This window comes from Eublepharis macularius, chromosome 17 (assembly GCF_028583425.1).
Source record: "Eublepharis macularius isolate TG4126 chromosome 17, MPM_Emac_v1.0, whole genome shotgun sequence".
NCBI lineage: Eukaryota > Metazoa > Chordata > Lepidosauria > Squamata > Eublepharidae > Eublepharis > Eublepharis macularius.
The window spans coordinates 17,187,934-17,207,645 of NC_072806.1; the positions used below are offsets into that span (position 1 = coordinate 17,187,934).

The 19,712-nt window shown below is 44.9% G+C and overlaps 1 protein-coding gene across 1 annotated transcript in view; it reads left to right on the plus strand.

Annotated features, from left to right (window-relative positions):
- The window catches only part of CAMTA1 (calmodulin binding transcription activator 1), an 807,100-nt gene that overhangs the window by 224,549 nt on the left and 562,839 nt on the right, over positions 1-19,712 (plus strand). Inside the window, exon 3 of the mRNA XM_055001694.1 lies at positions 5,273-5,340. Within this exon, the coding sequence (XP_054857669.1) occupies positions 5,273-5,340 (68 nt within the window). The remainder of the gene's footprint in view (positions 1-5,272; positions 5,341-19,712) is intronic.

Consider the following 19,712-nt stretch of genomic DNA (forward strand, 5'->3'; position numbering starts at 1 on the left):
GATTAAGAGCCTAGAATCAGTGGACTGGACTGATAAGCGCAAGACTCCACCCTTGGAATCCAGTTATTTTTTCCCATGCCTTCTTGGAGGAAGCTTTCCTCTCTACCTACTCCATGAAAATGTATACTAATGTTAACTGTCAGTGCAGTTGTTGAAACCTACCAGGGTTGATACAGAAGCAGTTAGCCCTGAAGTGCCTTCAGTGCTAGCCTCTAGCCTGGTCTGCAGAGGCACACTACCAATTTGTATTGTACATGCCATGGAGGAAAGTAAGCAGCAGGATCCCAATTTGTTCATAAATGGTGTGGAGTGAGTGGCCAAGTTTGCAGGCCTGCGGGGAGCCACAAAAGGCTCTTTAAAAATGCACCGATTATCTGTTTAAAATATTTTTGACACCGCTCTCCTTCAGTTTAGAATCATTGGATGTGTTTTCCAAATTGCACTATGATAAAGCCAATCAACAATAGAAAGCAGGGCAGCAGTTAAAAACAGAATAAAAAGCACTCAGTAAAAAAAAAAATCCCACATGCAACTACAACAGCCAGGAAAATAAGAAGGATTTCAAGAACTTCATTGTCAGTGGCAAATGGGCAACAGCTTAGTAAATAAGGCTGAATGTAAGCGTGCCCTGACCTGGATAGCCCAAGCAAGCCTGATCTCTTCAGATCTCAGAAACTAAGCGGGGTTGGTCTTGGTTAATAACTGGATAAGAGACCTCCAATGGGTTGCAGAGGCAGGCAGTGGCAAACCACCTTTGTTGGCCTCTTGCCTTGAAAACCCCAGCAGAGGTTGCCGTAAGTCAGCTATGACTTGAGGGCACTTCCTGCCAATGTAAGTGTAAGCTAGGGTTGCCAGCCTCCAGGTAGTGGCTGGAGATCTCCTGGAATTACAGCTAGTCTTCAGGCCACAGAGATCAGTTCATCTGGAGAAAATAGCTACTTTGGGGGGTGGACTCTATGGAATTATGCCATGCCAAGGTCCTTTCCCTCCCCAAACCCCACTTTCTCCAGGTTTCTCCAGGTTTCACTCCCCAAATCTCCAGGAATTTCTCAACTTGGAGCTGGCAACCCTAGCGTAAGCCTTTAAAAATAATTTTTATTTTTAGTGTGGGTTCCAGTCTGGAAATGCTGCCCTCTAGATGGAGGTTGATTTCTGCACAGGCTTGGTGAGTGGTTGCCTGGCAACATGACAAGAGGGGGGGGGGGTTAGCTTTCAAAGAAGGGAAGAAAGCTGAGGTGATTTTTCCTGAGGGAGTAGAAGATTTCTGTGAAGGAAGAAATTCCAGAGAAGGCAGTTGACTGAAGAGGGGCCATTTTCTGGCTTGGGCCTTTTGTTTTGGAGTGTTTGTGGCTTCTGCTCTTGCTACTGTGAGGAAAAGTTGCTTCTCAGGAGCGGAGACCTCAGCCAGAAGGCCTTCCTGGAGTTCATGAATTAGAGCCCAGAAACGAAAGAGAATTATTTCTCCCCTCCCACTGACATTGAGACTGTTTTGGTGAAAACTCCCAGTTTCTCCCTGCCTTTCAGTAAAGAAAGCTGCTGCAGCATAGAGGTTAAGTGGCTTAGCAGCAAATCCGCACTCTGCCAGTTCGAATCCCACTACTGCCATGAACTCTGCAGGTGTGGCCTTGGGTAAGCCATTCCTCTCAGCCTCAGTTGTCCAGCTGTATTGTCAGGATAATAATAACACTGATTGTTGGGATAATAACAACACTGACTTTGTGCACTGCTCTGAGTGTGACACTAATTTGTCCAGAAGGGCAGTGTTAATAACAAGGGCAGTGTTAATAACAAACAACAACATGGTTCTTGTTTGTTATTAAAGCAGCAGTGGAGGTTTTGAATGGGTCATCCACAACTGTATGACCACCATTTTGGCCATTTTGTAGCTGAAAGCCGCCATGAACCCATTTGTGGGGAGGGCGGGGTATAAATCAAATCAAATCAATCAATCAATATAAAGTGATGCACAGTGAGGCAAAGAAATCTTTTATGTATGTAAGTAGGGTTCCCAGGTCTCCTTACTCTCCTGGCAGGAGTGGGGGACACACACTCAGCACTCACCTTTTTGTTGGCCCTCAGACTGGAGTAACTCTGCTTAGGGTTGCACTGTTAATGCACTGTTCAGGGTTGCACTCTGATCTGACAGAGTTTCCTTATCACAGAGGACACTGAAGGGGTATCTAGTGTGATTCTCTCTCTGTGTATGCCTTTACATTGCTGTCTTGGAATACTTAAAAGAACATTCCTGGTCTGTCTTATAGGAACAGGAAGTGAGGTTTTCCAACATTTGGAGTCCAACACCCAAGCTGTTTTGGGCTTTATAGGCCATCACTTGTAGTAAGAACTGAGAATTGATAAGTCTAGTCATTCTAATAGTCATAAGGTTGGATGAATAGATATTTAATTAGCTTTGGGGAGGAAGCGATACTTTTGTCATTTTTCTACTTTAGCTAAGAATTCCAAAGAACTGTGTTGTTGTGACTGTCTTGATTGGCACAGAAAAAAAGTTAATCTTTGTTTTACGTCTTGCTTTATAGAAAGTTAAGATATAATCAAAGTATTCGCAGACTTGGAAACCCATGGCACAAACTCCTTGATCACCTGCATTTTAATTATTTAATTACATTTGTTTATTACCCAAGCTTTAATATGAATTATTGTAAGAGAGCTGTCACATCATTAGAAAGGCCATCCTTAATCTCTCTCTCTCTCTCTCTCTCTCTCTCTCTCTCTCTCTCTCTCTCTCTCTCTCATTTCTGTAAATCCACAAGAACTGAAATAGCCTAAAACTATTCAGGTAACATTCCCTGAGCTCTTAGCTTACTAATTAACATTTGCTTTTGCTGATTAAACCTGGCATTAACAGATCAATCAACTAAAGCCTCAGTTGATTAATCTGCTTACTTATATCTTAAGCCATACAAGGGAACCAGTGACCTTAATATGACCTGTACAGCAATTGTAGTATTTTGGTTCTTGTTCTCTCTAAACAAAAGTCCTTTTTAAAAATTTCTGGTGATTTAAAGCAGTGATTTTCACAGAACAGAGTTCAAGGGGACCGTGCCTGGATCAGATGTGGCTTTGTATAAGATGAGCAAGCCAAAATGAGGAACACAACATGCAAGCTGAAGGCAGTCTTTCTTGACCAATGATCCAGAGGAGTTAGCCATGTTAGTCTGTAGTTGCAAAACAGTAAAGAGTCCAGTAGCGCCTTTAAGATTAACAAACTTTATTGTAGCGCTAGAAACAGAGCCCGTTGTGAAAATAAATACAACGGGCTGTAGAAAGCTGGCACTGGGGAGGGTTGGTGGGTGGTGGTGGTTGGGAAGGGCTGGCAGGTGGGGGCAAGGGGGGTCTGGGGAGAGGTGAGAGGCAGGAGGAGTCTGGGGAGGGATGGCAGGTAGGGAGGCAATGGGGGTTTGGGGAGGGTGGAGAGGCAGGAGGGGTCTGGGGAGGATTGGCAGGTAGAGGGGCAAGGGGGGTCTGGGGAGGGCTGAGGGGCAGGAGGGGTTTGGGGAGAATTGGCTGGTACAGGGGCAATGGGGTCTGGGGAGGTCTGAGAGGCAGGAGGAGTCTGGGGAAGGATGGCAGGGAGGCAATGGGGGTCTGGGGAGGGTGGAGAGGCAGGAGGGGTCTGGGGAGGATTGGCGGGTAGAGGGGCAAGGGGGGGTCTGGGGACGGCTGAGAGGCAGGAGGGATGTGGGGAGGATTGGCAGGTAGGGAGGCAATGGGGGTTTGGGGAGGGTGGAGAGGAAGGAGGGGTCTGGGGAGGAATGGCAGGTAGGGAGGCAATGGGAGTTTAGGGAGGGTGGAGAGGCAAGACGGGTCTGGGGAGGAATGGCAGGTAGGGAGGCAATGGGGGTTTGGGGAGGGTGGAGAGGCAAGAGGGGTCTGGGGAGGAATGGCAGGTAGGGAGGCAATGGGGGTTTGGGGAGGGTGGAGAGGCAGGAGGGGTCTGGGGAGGAATGGCAGGTAGGGAGGCAATGGGGGTTTGAGGAGGGTGGAGAGGCAGGAGGGGTCTGGGGACGGCTGGCAGGTGGGGGCAAGGGGTGTGTGGGGACAGCTGGCAGGCGGGATGTGGAGCCAGGGCGGGCGGGCAGGCAGGCCCACTCTTCCTTCCGCATCCCTGGCTTGCGCCCCCTTGCCCCAGGTCCATGGAGAGCAGAGCGTCGCAGCTCCAGCAGGCCTCACAGGGTGGCAGCGCTCTGCTCACCCCCCCTCGCCCCGAGTGTGCAGAGAGCGGAGCGCCCGGCTGTGGCGGGGCTGACGCGGCAGCAAGCTCTTCGCCATTGTCCCATCTCCCTGTCTCTGCCAAAAGCGGTGCAGCTCGGCTCCAGCAGGGGTCAGAGGGCAGGGGGCTGCGGGCGCTTCTCCCCTGGGGCTTCAGAGGGTGTCAGAGGGTGGGCCCCCCCAGAGGGTGGGGAGCCATGGGTGCTTTTCCCCTGGGGCTTCTTCCCGTGGGCGCTTCTCCCCCAGGGCATGCAGGCAGACCGCCCTTCCCGCACGGCTGCCCGCCACCCGCCTCCAACTGGGCTATGAAGCCCGGTGGCAGCAGGCTGGGCCTACTTGCCCAGCCCTCTGCCACTAGCAGCGCCCTCCAGAAGCGGCGTTCTATGGCGCCCTTTTATCCTGGTGCACCCGCACAGGCGCACCAGCATAAATGTGCGTTGTCGGAAAGACACAAAGGGAATTATATATAGTAGGATAAGCTTTTGAGAACTACAGCTCTCTTCTTCAGATGCATCTGATGAAGAGAGCTGTGGTTCTCGAAAACTTATGCTACAATAAAGTTTGTTAGTCTTAAAGGTGCTACTGGACTCTTTAATATTTGACCAATGAGCAAGCTTGACAGTGCAGCCCTCAGAAACAGGGCTGCTAGGGGGTGGGGGCTAGGGAATAAGAATCCAGGGCCCCTGGTCATTTTGGATCCTGTGAGGCAGGAGAAGTCATGTGATTTGTTTTCCTGTAATATTTGGGATGGGGCTTGGTAACAGGAGTGGGACACAGAGATAATCTTGGTTTAGGGGCTCAGACAGCTATTGGCAGCAGTGTTCCAGGAGTATCTCTCTGACCTGTTGCTTCAAGGAGGCTTCTTTTAGTGGTGTGGCTCCTCTCCTTTGACACACTGGTAGACTCCCTGCTTGACCTCCTTCAAGGTAGGCAGTTCAAGACCCGCTGCAGGCTCAATCTCTGAAAGTGCATTTGGAGGCATGGAGCTACTTGAATGCACAAAGTTTCTAAAACCAGCTTCTTTTTTCCTTCCCTCCTCCAGGAAATTGCCGCATATCTAATAACATTTGAAAAGCATGAAGAATGGCTAACGACCTCCCCTAAAACCAGGTAACTTTCCAAATAGCTCGCCTTGTGAAAATGTCCATTGATTTATTTTCCCCTTGATTTTACTTGACTTGCGAAATCAATTCATTGGTCACCAAGTGAAGGCAAAAGTGTGCGGGGAGGGGGGACACCAACAACCCAGCAAGTCATGCTTGATAGCTTGTGACACCAAAGTCTCATTAATTGACTTAATGAGTATTTTATTGAATGAAATCAGATTGATTAAAACCAGACCATCTGCAGTCTTGACAGGTTAAAAAAAGTTTTAACCCAATGGCTTAACGTTTCATTTTATCTGTTGGGGAGGATAGATTTGGAGGGCTTGGCTGAGCGAAGGGGTGTTGTCTGCTTATCTTCATGGTATTGTCAATTGTCGCAAACCTTTGGACTAGCATTCAAAGACAAATGAAAAGCTTCCAGGGTAGAAGGAGGGCCATATTGGCTGTCTAAAACATATCTACCCCTGCTCCTTTGCTTATTGGGTTAAAGCTTTGCAAGGAGGGCAAATTGGGAGAAAAGCAGCCAGTAAATATGCTAACTAGACCAAATCCACCCTCTCCCAGAAAAAGCCCCAGTGGGAAGACATGTTGTTTGTGTTTGTTCTACGATCAATGTTGCACTTCCCCCTATCCTAGCTCTGTAACTTTCGTGACTGTAGTAAGCCTCAGCAGAAAGGAGAAGGGAATCTGCAAGTATTCTCTCCTTTGAAAATACTGACATTTTTGACGGTACTAAGAAACCTGGAAAATTTGTGTCTGCTTGTTTTTGGTTGTACTGAAGTTCTTTGAAGAGCAACAAAAACCTGCCTTGTTTTGAGTTGCTTTTGGAAGTTGCAAACGGTACGTATTTTGATGAGTGCCTTTCTGTCCGAATGATGAGTACAGAATATGGCTACTTCACATGGAAGCTAGTTTTAAATCTGTAAGTTGGCTAGCATATTTTGGAAGTGGAATATCTGTCCCCTCCTCCTTTTGGTTATGTGTGGCATAAAGGGAAATTGAGCGAAAGTAAATGTTTGCAAAGTTTAGCAAACAGTCACATATCACTATTCAAAACTTTCCATATGAAATCTGAATATGACATTTTGAACCTTGCAGTCCTGGGTACTTTACCTTCCCTCTCACAGTAACTGGGCTTTCCAACACAGGCTTAGACTTGCTGGCATCTCTTGTGATTTGTGCAGGTGTCAAAAATAAATCCTCCCAAACTACCACTTGTCAAATAGCGCAAGCCACTCCATCTCTTCAATCAAATGGGGCACAGTTCCAAAATATGGATGCATTTGAACTCTCTGGTGCTGAAATTAGATCTTGTATGTTCAGTACAAATATCAGTCAGTGAATGTTTGGGAAGTAATCAAATGTGCAGAGACTGTGATGAATGTTCAGTATCATAATTTGCCGTGGAGAATTTTTTTAGTAGAATTTCAGGGACCAAATCAATTTCAGCTTTAATTCATTCAAAATAAATGAGAATTGGTTGAATGGAATCCCAAGATCACACTTACAGCGGGGGGCAACTGTTCTCATCTCTCCAATTGTTGACAAATCTGGACAGATTTCAAGAAGGCAAAAACAGCAGTGCACATTATGTGTGTGATGTGTGAAGACTTCTATTTAAAGACATAGTTGTGAGATGGAATTTTGGCAGCGTTCCCTGGTGAATTTTCAAAACGCTTAGTATTTGTCCACGCTTAGCCTTGATGATAAGAAAGATCTTTCACTGAGTTGTACCAGGTTGTAGACAGTAAAAAAAATACTAGATTTTGCAAAGGAAGGAGAAGGGAGGACAATACCAACACACAATAAGATTACTTTTTCTTTGTTGTTCAGACGTGCAGCTCCAACACAACGCAAGCACTGTTTTTAATGATTTGTTGCCGTTTTACTCCTTAGCGTGGGGGAGGGGGATTATAGCCAAACACAAAGACTGTTAGTGACTGTAACAAAAAAAAGTAAAAATAAGTTTTCCTGGTGTTTAAAAGTTCAGAACTGTGGGGAAGGTGGGCTTCGTGTCAAATACAAAGAGGCTCATCATGCTTTCTTTTTAGGTTCTGCATCAGCCTTTCTGCCTGTTGTGTGGTCCATGTACTTTGTGCTTATATATATGAAGTGTGTGCAACAGGATTATGCAGTTAAGCAATGGTTAATGCTTGGAGGAGAGGCCATTTGCCTCCTAGTGGAGTCCGGGAGGGGGAACCAGGAGCTGGTGTTGTTAATAGCATTGCCATCCAATGTCCAGGTGGGGCTCTCAAGATCTCCCAGAGTTACAACTGATCTCCAGGTGACAGAGATCAATTCCCTCAGATAAAATGGCTACTTTGGATGGGGGACTCTATCATAGAGTCTCTATTGCATTTTACCCTGCTGAAGTCCCTTCTCTCCCCAAACCCTGCCCTCTCTCTAGGCTCCACCCCTCCAAATCTCCAGGGATTACCCAATCTAGAGCTGGCAACCCTAGCTGGGATCAGTTCTGTGGGAAACTTGGAGCTTCTAAACATTATTATGTTCACCTCTCTCTCTCTCTCTCTCTCTCTCTCTCTCTCTCTCTCTCTCTCTCTCTCTCTCTCTCCTCATTGGCACCTGCCAACCTCATTGGCCTGGCCACCTATTGCCTCCTTAAAGGGCCTTTCCAGCTTGTTGGCAACAGTTTATTCCTTTCATCCTTCCTTGGCCTGATTTCCTACCTCTAGGATCACTGCTTGCCTCACCAGAACAGTTGTCCAGTTCTGCCATCACGTCAGTATGGGTTTGCGTATTTATTTAGAAAATATATGTTTTGCCTCTCCAGAGACCTGCTCGAGGCAGCTCGCAAAGTAAAACAATACAATCATGTCATAAAAAACAACAGTAGAGAAGCCATAGAAATGGTTACAACTCTAGCTGGGAGAATGGGATATTTTGCCCCAACCTTCCTTACATACCTCCAAGGCAACTTTTATGAGCCAATTGATCAATATAGACATGACTTTTGCAGGGCTGGAGTTTATGCCACTCTGGTAACACCTGGCTAACAGAATCATGCCAGTGGAACAACTTGTCCCTAGAGTGGCGCAACAATTACTAGAAGAACCTTCCACATGACCTTGTCACCTTGCCATTATTACAGAAAGATGAGATCCCGATGTGGCAAAGCAGAAGCCCAGCAATGTCATTCTGATTACTGTACTGCCAACGCTAGACTGCAAAGTTGAAAAATCTGGCCAGGTTGAGGCTATGGGCCTCGGCAGAACCTACACCAAAGAGAACATTGCAGAGGCAGGGGTGGACTTCAGGGCAGGAGTTTGCCCCAAGAGGGCTGGGACAAGGAAACAATATTCGGAGAGGTTAGAGGCTGGACAAACAGAGGTATCTGGCCAGCTGCTAGAAAAGAACATGGAGAAATCTGGGTGCTGGTTCTTGCCCAAGGCTGACTCAGGGCCAAGCTACAAGAGACGAATGACACTTGAACAGCAAGTGAACAAACTCACTTGCTGTTCAAGTGTCCTTCATCACTTGTAGCTTGGCTCACAGAAGCATTTATAACCAGGTCTGGAAGAACAAATAGGTTGCTCAGTGGTGGTGGCTTACCATAAGGGGGCATCAGTGCATAAGAAGATTCTGACCCCAGTCTCCTGTTGAGTCTGATGGCCCGAGTAATTCATGCACAGTGTTGTTGCTTTCTTTTCATTGGGTGAAGGATTCCCCCCTCCCGCCCTTCCCTGTGCCTGCCGGACAGTAGCCATTGTGGCAGTGCTCTTGGGGAAATGTCATTTCCTGACCAGGGAACTTGAGTGATATCATTAAAACAGGAGCCCATCATCTTTAGTCTGTGCTAAGACAGTCTATTGAATGAGCCAAAGACATCGTGCAAAGTCAGGGGAATAACAATATTCAACACTGTTCAAGCATCTGATTACGGGTGTATTTGCAAAGGGTTTTTTTTCCTTTTTCCTCCCTTGTAAAATTTGGAGAGTTTTGTTTAGTCTGCTAAAGGCAAGGCACAAAAATAGCACTCTTTCTATTAATATTACAATATTCTGCTCCTGTGTGCTTATACTTGAAAGCATAATGTCCCAGGAGGAGGAAAAAAATGGTGTGTGTGTTGTGTGCACAATTGCTGTTCAAGGACCTTAAATTACTTGTTTGAATTTGCTTTGGAATATATATAATATATTGAAATTAATTGCTGCAGTTTAATGCTGAGTTCATACAAACAGGCCTCTTGGTATTAAAGAATTAATGACATTGATCCTGCACTGGACTGGAACATTCTTCTATTCTTTTTTGGGTTTTTTTTCTTGCTACTAATTTTGTTTGAGAAAATTAATAAAAATGAATTGTGCTGCTGACAGTTCATAGAGTTTCTTAATAAAATGATGCATCGTATGAGCTGGAAGGATCTCTGTAGAATTGCAGGTCAAAGAATTTATTTTATTTGTATTTTTTTAAGTATCCCCCACTGACTTGCCCCACAAGGGTTCCTTGGGTGGTTTTCAGCACAATAAAAAAAAAACAATTAAAATGAAAATCAATTAAAATACTTTTAAAAATCAACACAGCAGCTGCCCACTGACAGATTAAAACAAAAATGATCCAATGCCTGTTTAAACGGGAAGGTCTTAGCCAGCCTTTGAAAAGGAACAACTAGGCCTGGCTGAGCTCCTGAAGGCAAGGTCTCTACAAGAAACGTGCTGTTGCTGAGAAGGCCCTGCTCCCTGTTGCCGGCTTCAGAAGGTGGGGTCTTCTTTGATTTATCTTCACATGTTTGGAGGAGACATATGGGTACTGAAATTAACTTGGGGAACAATAATCTGTTCCAGCCTTCTGCCCTTTGCCTTTAAATCCTTGAAAGAAACTCACCCAATCTTGTGCTATAAATCCCCTAAGAAAGATACTCAGCAACTATCTTGAGTGTTTTGTCCCACTGTGTTGGAAGGCTCTTACAGTTAGGGATCAGCCCTGCACGCATGTTCACCACTTGATGCCTTTTATCTAAACTTTCCTCCAACAAACTCAGGGAGGCACATACCGGTCTTCCCCTCCTTCATTTTGTTCCTACCACCACCACCATGGGAGATAGGTAGAGTTGTCAGGTCCAAGTTGGAAAATTCCTGGAGATCTGGGGGGTGAAACCTGGAGAAACCTGGAAAAAGTGGGGTTTAGGGAGGAAAAGGACCTTGGCATGGCATCATTCCATAGAACCCACCCCCCAAAGTAGCCATTTTCTCCAGGTGAACTGATCTCTGTGGCCTGGAGACCAGTTGTAATTCCGGGAGATCTCCAGCCACTACCTGGAGGCTGGCAACCCTAGAGATAGGTAAGGTTGAGACAATGTAACTGTCCCAAGATTTCCCACTGAGCTTGAACTTGTGGCTTCAAGATCATCTTCACCTTCCATCTCAAAGTGCTCTTAGTTGCAAAAGGTGTCTGGTGCGTATGTAGAGTCTTTTCATTCAAGCCCATGCGTCAGTTCATGGGGTAACTTTATTTTTTACTGTTTTTACAACCTGAGTCATAAATAGCAATTCTCATTCCACAGGAGAAGAACCAAAAAGTTCATTATCATGTATCTTAACAACAGCTGCCAAAAAATTCACCACACACGGAGTAGTTTGTTCGTTGCTGTCTCTGAGTAGCCAGGATGATTTCGCTTCTGGAGAGAGAGAATTCTGATTAAATAGTGGGGAAATCAGTTTAGCTCTTAATTATGAAAATTTGGGACAGTCAAAGAAGGTATGATCTACAGAGTCCATTCTGTTGCTGCCACAGTTACAGAGTTACGCAGTTACAGAGTCTGTCCGAATATGGAATTCCACTGACTCTTCCTAGTGTCACTGCTGAAGGTAGTGCTAGCATAAAAGCCCTTCTATACTTTAGAATAATTAACTCAGATAGATAATTTGGTATTTTTGTTGGAGGTAACTTAATGAAGTCTAGATTGCAGTGCAGTGAGAAGTTGTGTGTGGGAGGGTGATAGTTGTAAATTCTCACACAGTGATTGGCTTGTCTGTCCTAATATCATGGAGGTCTCTGACTGCTGCTGGCTTAGCTGCTTCCATTGGGAGAATAGAATATCTTAGAAAAACAAGTTGGGGGAAGATCACAAGAAGAGTTAAAAAAAAAAACCCAACCAGCCAAGCCATTGGTTGCCTGCCTGTAGTCAAACACAAGGCTATCTAAGTAATAAATAGCAGCTATTATGAGATTGTATCCCAGATCTGCTATCATGCATTATTATTTCTTATCACATTTGCTTATCACCAGATCAGGGGAGATTGCCTAGAAAGTGATAACTAAGAAAAACTCCACAATTGCAATAGAGAAATCATGGAGATAGGCACTGTTAGTATCTGGAGAACTGCATGTTCCATTGTACTGCCTGATGGTGCAAACCGGCCCTCAAAGGACACCACCTCTTAGAGTAAATCTGTCTTCCTGTTAATATCAGGGTGATAAAAAAACACCCCAAATTTGCAGTGCATTTTTCATTCAAATGCAGGTGGACTTACAGGGTCGATAGTGTCATAAAATAAAGATCAGAATTGCCAGAAAAACACCCAGAGTTTGCACTATGTTTTCCATGCAAACGCAGATGGACTGCTGTGGCTGTTCCTTTTGGTTGTTGTTAGAAAATATGCTAATGCATGAACTTGAGTATTATTAAAACTAATTAAAAACTAAATGCCACATCAAGATAAATTAACAAAGTACATTTTGTGATATGCTCTCCTTGATGTTTTCTTGTAATCACATTTGTTTGCTTACAGTTTTTTTTTTAATTGGCCAGCTAATCCACAATAGAGCTGGTAGTCATTAGTGTGTATTTTGTAAAAAATAAATAAATGAATTGGCTGTGAAGCACAGTCATGTGACAGAAAATCTGAAATTGTTTGCCATTTCCACATAAAATCATAGAAATTAATTAGGCGTTCTTGCAGAGAGCACATCCTCACACACAAATACAAAACCCAAGAAAAGAAAGAAGGTAGGGATTAGTTTGGAGAATACCAAACAGGCTTATAACGTCACAAGGAAGTTCGGGGGGGCGGGGGGAACCCATGTTCTCTACTCCTCAGTGTTTTCTGTTTTCAAAGAATGCTGTGAGTACTGGTGATTTCTCAGAACCATCCCTTGAGAGGGACTCATTGTGTAACTTTTCTTGCATGCATGGGGAAATTGGCAATGTTAAGGATGAAATCCTTTCTGCATGCTTACCAAGGCCCATTGAACACACTGAGGTGGAATCCAGGCTGCACTGGCAATTTTCTTTGATTTCTGCCTTCCTGCTGCAGACACCCCTCATGACATTCCTCTGGGTCCCTTATCCCTCAGGAGTGGCATTTTGTAGCGATCAGTGGGCTGCTGTGGAGGGGGGAAGCAGGAAAGGTCCATTCTGCCATTGGAAAATTTAGTCTGGATCCAACCTACTGAGACTTCTGAGTAATGCATAAAATTAGGCTGGTAGTGTTGCCAGACCCAAGTTTATTTATTTTATTTATTTATTTTTAACCCACCCTCCCTGCAAACGGACTCAGAGCAAGGTACAACATTGATTAAAATACAACATAAAACAATAAACATAGCATAAAAACAGCAATCAATAAAACCATTCCAAGACCAGCAGTCCTGCACTCCTGCCCATCAGCATACAAAAAGGGGAAGTAGTAGCGGACAGATAGATTACTGTACCCCTTTTTCAAGGCAGCCAGCAATGGACCCTCCATAACCCCAGTTGTGTGCAGCTGGTGTTGCCAATCTCCAGATGAGGCCTGGAAACCTCCTGGAATTGCAGTTGATGCATCCAGCAGAGATCAGTTCCCCTGGAGGAAATGACTGCTTTGGAGGATAGACTGTATGGCATTATGCCCTGCTGAATTCCCTCCCCTTCCCAGGCTCCACTCAAAATCTTGAGGGCTCCACCCTCCAGCTGAGCGTGGAGACAAGGGCAGAAAAGAACCAGTGTAGTGAAGTGGTGGGAGACACGGGTTCAAAACTTTACTCACCCATTAAGCTCACTGAGTGACCTTGGTGCAGTAACTCTCTTTCTTGGCTTAACCTACTCCGGGGGTTGTTGTTATGAGGGCAAAATGGAGGGAAGGAGAATGATCTAAGCCACCTTGAGCTCCTTGGAGGAAGTGGGGGTATAAAAAGCACTGAATAAATAGATAAGAAAATTAAGCTTTAGATAACAAGAACAAGCCCCGTTTGCTCAAAGGAACCAGTAGGTCTCATTTCTGTTTCATTACAGTCCTCCTGAAGGCTGTAATCAAGGTGGAATGATATGAACGCTTTCATCAAGTAGGGCAATATCTGATACCAGTAATGGTTGTTGCCCCTCTAAAATGGTAGCGCTCCAGAATCCACCCAGATGACCTGCCTTGCTCTGCACATCCAAAATTCTCATTAGCAGATTTTTCATGGTCACTGTCACACAATCCTAAAAATCCCCTTTAAATTCTGTGAATGAGCATGGCAGGGTCGTCATAGGAGAGGGGAACAAAAGAAGGTATTATTTAACATGGGAGAGGTTCATTACAAGTGAAAGCTTTGCAACTTTTAACTAAAAAAAAAATTGGTACAAGCAATCCATAGACCCTTACAATGTGCAGAGAGACTTGGGCCTGGCGATAGGATCATGGATGGTTTCCTTGATAATGGGGAAACTGCTTGTTTTTCATTCACATTTTTAAAGCCCCACTTGCAAAGATGTCTGTTCTACCCAGCAAGGAAGGGCGAAATGCTCTGGCCAGTGGGTGCAAGGAGGCTTCCTTCCCTGGTTTTCTTGCAACCCCCCCCCCCCCTTCCAGGCCAGAATGTGCATCTGAGCACGCACTTGACATCCTCAAAGGAACAGGTCCAGACTCAACACTCTCCACAGCATTTTTGCAAACGTTTCAATGAACATGAAAAACTGAGGCTGAGAGAGGCAGAAAAGGGAGGGGCTTGTGGCCTCCTTCCCCCATCAGGGAGACTGTTGGGGGCAGCATTTAGAAGGGAGCACACACAACTTTACTCTGTATGGTGGTGCTGGGGAGATTGTTTGGAAACTGTCCATGGTTCTGCTGAGATTATCTCTTGTCTATAGCTGGTTCTGAGAAGCTTAGTAGCCCGATGCTTTCCCTTGTAAAAGAAGAGAATTCTCATGATCTGGCCGGGATTGCATGACACGTCATATGGTATGAATTGCTGCCTCTATGCCAACCCATTATGGCGACTCCCAAAGAGAGGCCACAGACATACAAACCATGACAGCCCCCATGGAGGCAGCAGTTCATACGAAGTTGCTGACTGCAGGCCTCATGTTGTCCTTCAAGTAATTGAAGCTCCTGGATTCTCACTCAGGCCTCTCTGATTAATTCCCTGGATGCCTCTGGACTGCTGGTTATATGAGCCATCTCCAAGGGCTTCTCTTGCACCCTCTGTGAGCTTTGACTGTGGAAGGTTCTCTGCCTTCCAAAGCACCAGCTCAGATATGAAGGCAGTTTCCCTGCTATGGGGCATGAGAGTCTGAATCCTGAGGACTGTGCTGAATGTTTTTTGGGGGGAATATATGGCTAGAGGGAAAGGACTGACTTTTTTTTAACGTTCACGTTTGTATGGCTATCAACTATCTAAGCCCAAATCCTGGAAGTATTGCAAGCTTATTTTCTTTTGTCTTTGTTTCTTTCCTTTTAAAACTTCCCATTTGGAGAGTCTGCACCAGGCAAGCTGTAGTGTAGCATTTTTAGGCAGCAGGACTTGGCAATGATTAATATTTCTGAATCCCCAAAGTTCTGCAGCACTGGACTCCTACGAATCAATAGCCATTTACATGTGGTGTCAGTATCTATTTGGGGTAATTTAGTTTTACTTCGGCTACCTCTTAGTTTTATTTTTAGCATTTTAATTTCCCTCTGCCAGGTTTTAGGAAAACGAGAGTCACTTTCCTCCTTCGGCAGATGAGGTCTGTGAGATGCAAATGCTGCCTTTTTCTGTTGATAAATTCCTACCTAATAAATCATGACGTTTTTTTGAAAGGCACAATACCTAAGAAAACAGATTTAAAAAAAAAAAAAGTCCTCGAATGCTTAGTCATGGGGCAGCTTTATAAGTGGTACAGAAGTTGCTGTCTGAATTTCACACATTTCTGTGACAATCTCAGAAGCAGCTGCATCACAGACATTCATAATACCTTGTTCTTACACACACACTTTTCTTATCTGTTGTTTAGATTAGAACATTTGGGGAGTACTCTTATACAGGGAACGGAGCAGTGGCAGGGAATTGGGGGGGCATGGCAGGAAATGTAGGCAAGGAGATTGCAAGAAGGATAAGACGTCCAAGAGAAATATTTTTTGTCCAATGACAGAGGGACAGGAGCTGGTTTTATCTGGAAGAGAAAAGCAGGAACCAGGAACATTGAAGGGGCGTGTGTGTGTGTGTGTGTGTGTATAACTTACTTTTTTTTTTAATTTGAAGAAAGCAGTCATGTTTCAAGTAGGCAAAAACCCACAGAGACTAGATATGACCTCAGAAAGCTAGTAAAAATGTCAGAGACAAGAAATTGCCGGTGAACAGAGCTTGCAATGGACAGATGTGTTGAATCAGACTGTGAAATTAGCACAGAAAATACAGTATACAGCAAAACTATATAACTAAGAAGTTAGCAGGAAGAGCTGCAGCACCAAGGATAGCTCCACAAGGAGCCACTGCCATGTTGCAACAAAAACCAGAGCCTAGTTGTGAGGGGCTTTAAAACACAAGGCTGTGACACCGTGACACTGTTGAGTAGCTTTTTGTCACCTCTGATGCTGACCTCTAGAGAAGCGAACAGCTTTGGCTGATTGGAGGATTCATAATCCTAGGTGGCGTGCAATGCATTTCAAATGTTCAAGATGCTTCTCCTACATTGCCTCAAGTAATCCTTACAAAAGTCCTGTATTATTATCCTCATGTTGCAGAAGGGGTGTGTATGTGTGTGTGCTGAGGCTGACAGAGGGAGAGGCTTGTTTAAGGTCACTTTGTTCTAGGTTAAGGTAATTTCTGACTTGGGGACTTCCTTTCTAACACTTTAGCTACCGCACTATTTCCCCAGACTCTTCATCACAAAATGCCTGGGTGGATAAGAGTCTTTAATGGAGAAAGGTGCCCTGTTCTTCAATGAGGATGAAGAGGCATTCCCTCTTTGGAATTTTTTTTTTTACTTAAGCCTTGCGGGTCTGGATTAGACTCAAAATTGCATCTAGATTTCTGTGTTCCTCACTGCAGAAGCTGTATCTATCACGGAAGATGTTTTCCCACTTGCAGACACCCCCCCCCCCCTTTCAACCTGGCAATGACGGCAATCAAAGACAGTAGCTGTAGCTCATTTTTCACTCCTGAATTAGTCGGTGCCGCTTCTGTTTTCCCCCCTGCGCCTGGGTGTTCTTCAGCCTCTGGCGTTTTCAAATCTGCTGGTTAAATTCAATTCATTATGTAAAACGCAGCCTTGCACCTTGTGTGAGGAGGAGCGGGAGCCATCCCACAATAAGATTTAGAGGTACCCTATTGGGATAATGATGTAAAATCACCATTAAGACTAAACTGCATGTAAGGGACTTGAGAAATGAAAAGAGAACGCTGGAAGAGAAAAACCCTCCGTGGATAACACAAACCACCATGAGGCAATCCGTTTCTGCTGTTCCGGCAAATTTTGCCAGCTTTCCAGGATTGCCCCCTGACAGTTGAGGAAGAGCGCAGTGCTGTTTAGGGGGTATCTGGAATTGCCCTGGATCTTATGTATCATTGGGATGGGAAACGTGTTTTCTGTTTTCTACTGCAGATTCTGACAAAATGGTGAGGCTGCTGGTGGCCATCTCTGGGGAGTCCTACATACTCCAGGATGGAGAGGAATGGGAAGTGCCCACAGCAGACTCGAGAGGTTGTGTCCCTCCATCTCTTACCATGTGCAAAAAAGAGACTCCAGACAGGACAGGCTGTTCTGTGAGTTTATTGATTCCTATCATGCCCTACAAACCACAGCTGACACCTGGGTGGGGTAATTAAACATTACTCCTCTATCTCCTCTCCTGATGAGCCCACCTCTTCCTCTTTCTCTGTTGGCCATTCCCAAGCCATCCAGAGCATGGCTTTTAAGGCCTGGCCCAACCACTGGACCTGCCCCCTCTCCTGCTCTGGTCTGCTCATCCTTCACCAACCCAGTGGGACCTCCTGAACAGACAAGGTGGTGCCGAAGAAGGTGGACTATCCACATCTCCATGTAGGAGTGCTGAGGCTGATCTTCTCCACAGGGCCAATCTGCCTGCCTCTGGGGTGCCTCATGACATGCCTTGCCAGTCAGAGTGAGCTGTTCCCTTCCTAGGGCAAGCCCCTTCTGTTGGCCACCCCTGGATCACACAGATGGCCTCTGTGTGTGCACATGTGAGAGTTCATGTGTGCATGCACACATGTCTCTGTGTGCTCCCTTTCAGAAACAAAGAGGAAAGAGGGCTGCAGAGTGGGTTGAACATGCCTAAAAAGCACCACTCTCTGAAGGTAGGCCAGAGAGTACTCAATAGGTAGACTGGACCTTTCATGGGAAAGTTTTAAGTGGTCAGCAGCCAGGGATGCATCTGGGGTGTCACTGTGGTATTTAGGCCAAAACGCTTTGGTGCAAGGGCCTGATGCTTCCTAAATCCAAGAGGATGCAAAAGAGGCCTCAGTCCAAGGAGGCTTTTCCTAAGAAGATCTTAGAAATGTAGACTTCTTTTTTTCCTCTTCCCCTCATTCCTCTGGGTCAACTCCTTCTCCAACCTCCCTTTCCCCTTACTCCTCCTCCTCTCCCAGGCCTTCTCTAGAATTTGCCAATGGCAGCCTGAGATCCTTAGAATGAGAGCGCTCAAACCAGTGGAGTCTCGAGACCCTTCTGCTTGACTCTCTGTGACATACAGGCAGTGCAGCCAATCACTAGCAGAGGTTGTGATGACATCACCACCACCAACGTCCCTGAGGGTACTTTAATATATATTGGTTTCTCATTCTCAAGGTGGAATCCAGGCCCCAGTGGAAAGCCCATGTATGCATGGAGGCATTGCTTAATTACATTCGGTGCCACAGGGTTCTGCAGGTATGCTGGAATCTTTGCAGTATATTAATTTTGCATTATATAATTAATAGTAAAGTTAATTGATGAATTATTCAATTTTCATGTAAAAATAGGAGCAATAAATATTAATAACTTATTTTATTACGGGAATTTCCATTTCCTGTGTCATTAAAGAGAGATTAACCAAAGTTGGTTTTAAATGGAGATTGAAAACAATTGTGCTGTTGAATTAATTTACAGTGTTAAGGTCGTCATACCAGGATCATAACTCCTTGTGTTAAAGAGAATTTTTTTAAACAAAAGATAAGTGACAACCAAGAATGTTGTCAGTTATTGGATCTTCGTAGGCTAAACGACCCAAAATCTTTGGCAGCTTTTAGTCTTAAATCAGTCTCTGCCTTAAATCGGTATGTGATGGAAATGGAAATACTTATATTGGCTGAGTTCAGAGAAAGGCTGAGTTTGTTCTATATACTTGAGATTGATATTGCTGACAATGGATAAGTGACTTGTGGAACTCACTGCCACCAGCAAGTCCCTAGTTCAAGTCTTGTCTCTGGCAGGGAACTACCAGGTAGCCTTTCTCAGTGTCTCTCCATTTGCAGTATGTTGAATAATAATAATAACTTAGGGATTATTGTAAGGATGGCAGTAGATAATATAGGTGAACACTTTTGAAAAAGCTATACAAATATTGAGTATCATAGTTATTGGAGGTGCAATAGTATGATCAGAAGCCTGAGGGGGGAAAACTCCCTGCACACAGAAAGGTAAATGTCTGCAAGAGGTGTTCTAGCCTATTCTTCTGCTTAACACGCAAGTTTCTCTCCTGTAGGGATCAGCGATCCCTCAGCGATCTGAACAGTTTTTTAATCCTATGACTTGTTATTTGTGTCCAACTCTTCTTCCATCCCCTTGACATCAAACTAAACAGGCAGCATCTCGTTTTAGATGTTTGGCTCCATCCCCAATGGTATGTCAGCCCTCCTCCTCTCCTTTTCCATGTTTTGTTTGCTGAAGAGGAAAAACTACACAGAGATGGTATCATAGCCACTGATTTGTAAAGATTTTTTTTAAAACTCACAGAGGTCCAGTAGAGTTGGGAAGCCAATCATTAATCCTTTCAGTGGCTTATCCCCCACCCCCCACCCACTTTGGTTTTGTTTTAAAATGCTCTACTATCAGAAGTGCGGGAGCGGTGGAGAATCAGTTCCTTGTCTTCGACTACTTCATTTTAAATATGTTTCCTATGAATTATTCAGCTAGACAGCAGGTGAGAGTGGGCTTCCCCTGTACAGCTTGTTTTATTTAATACTTGGCTGGTAACCGAG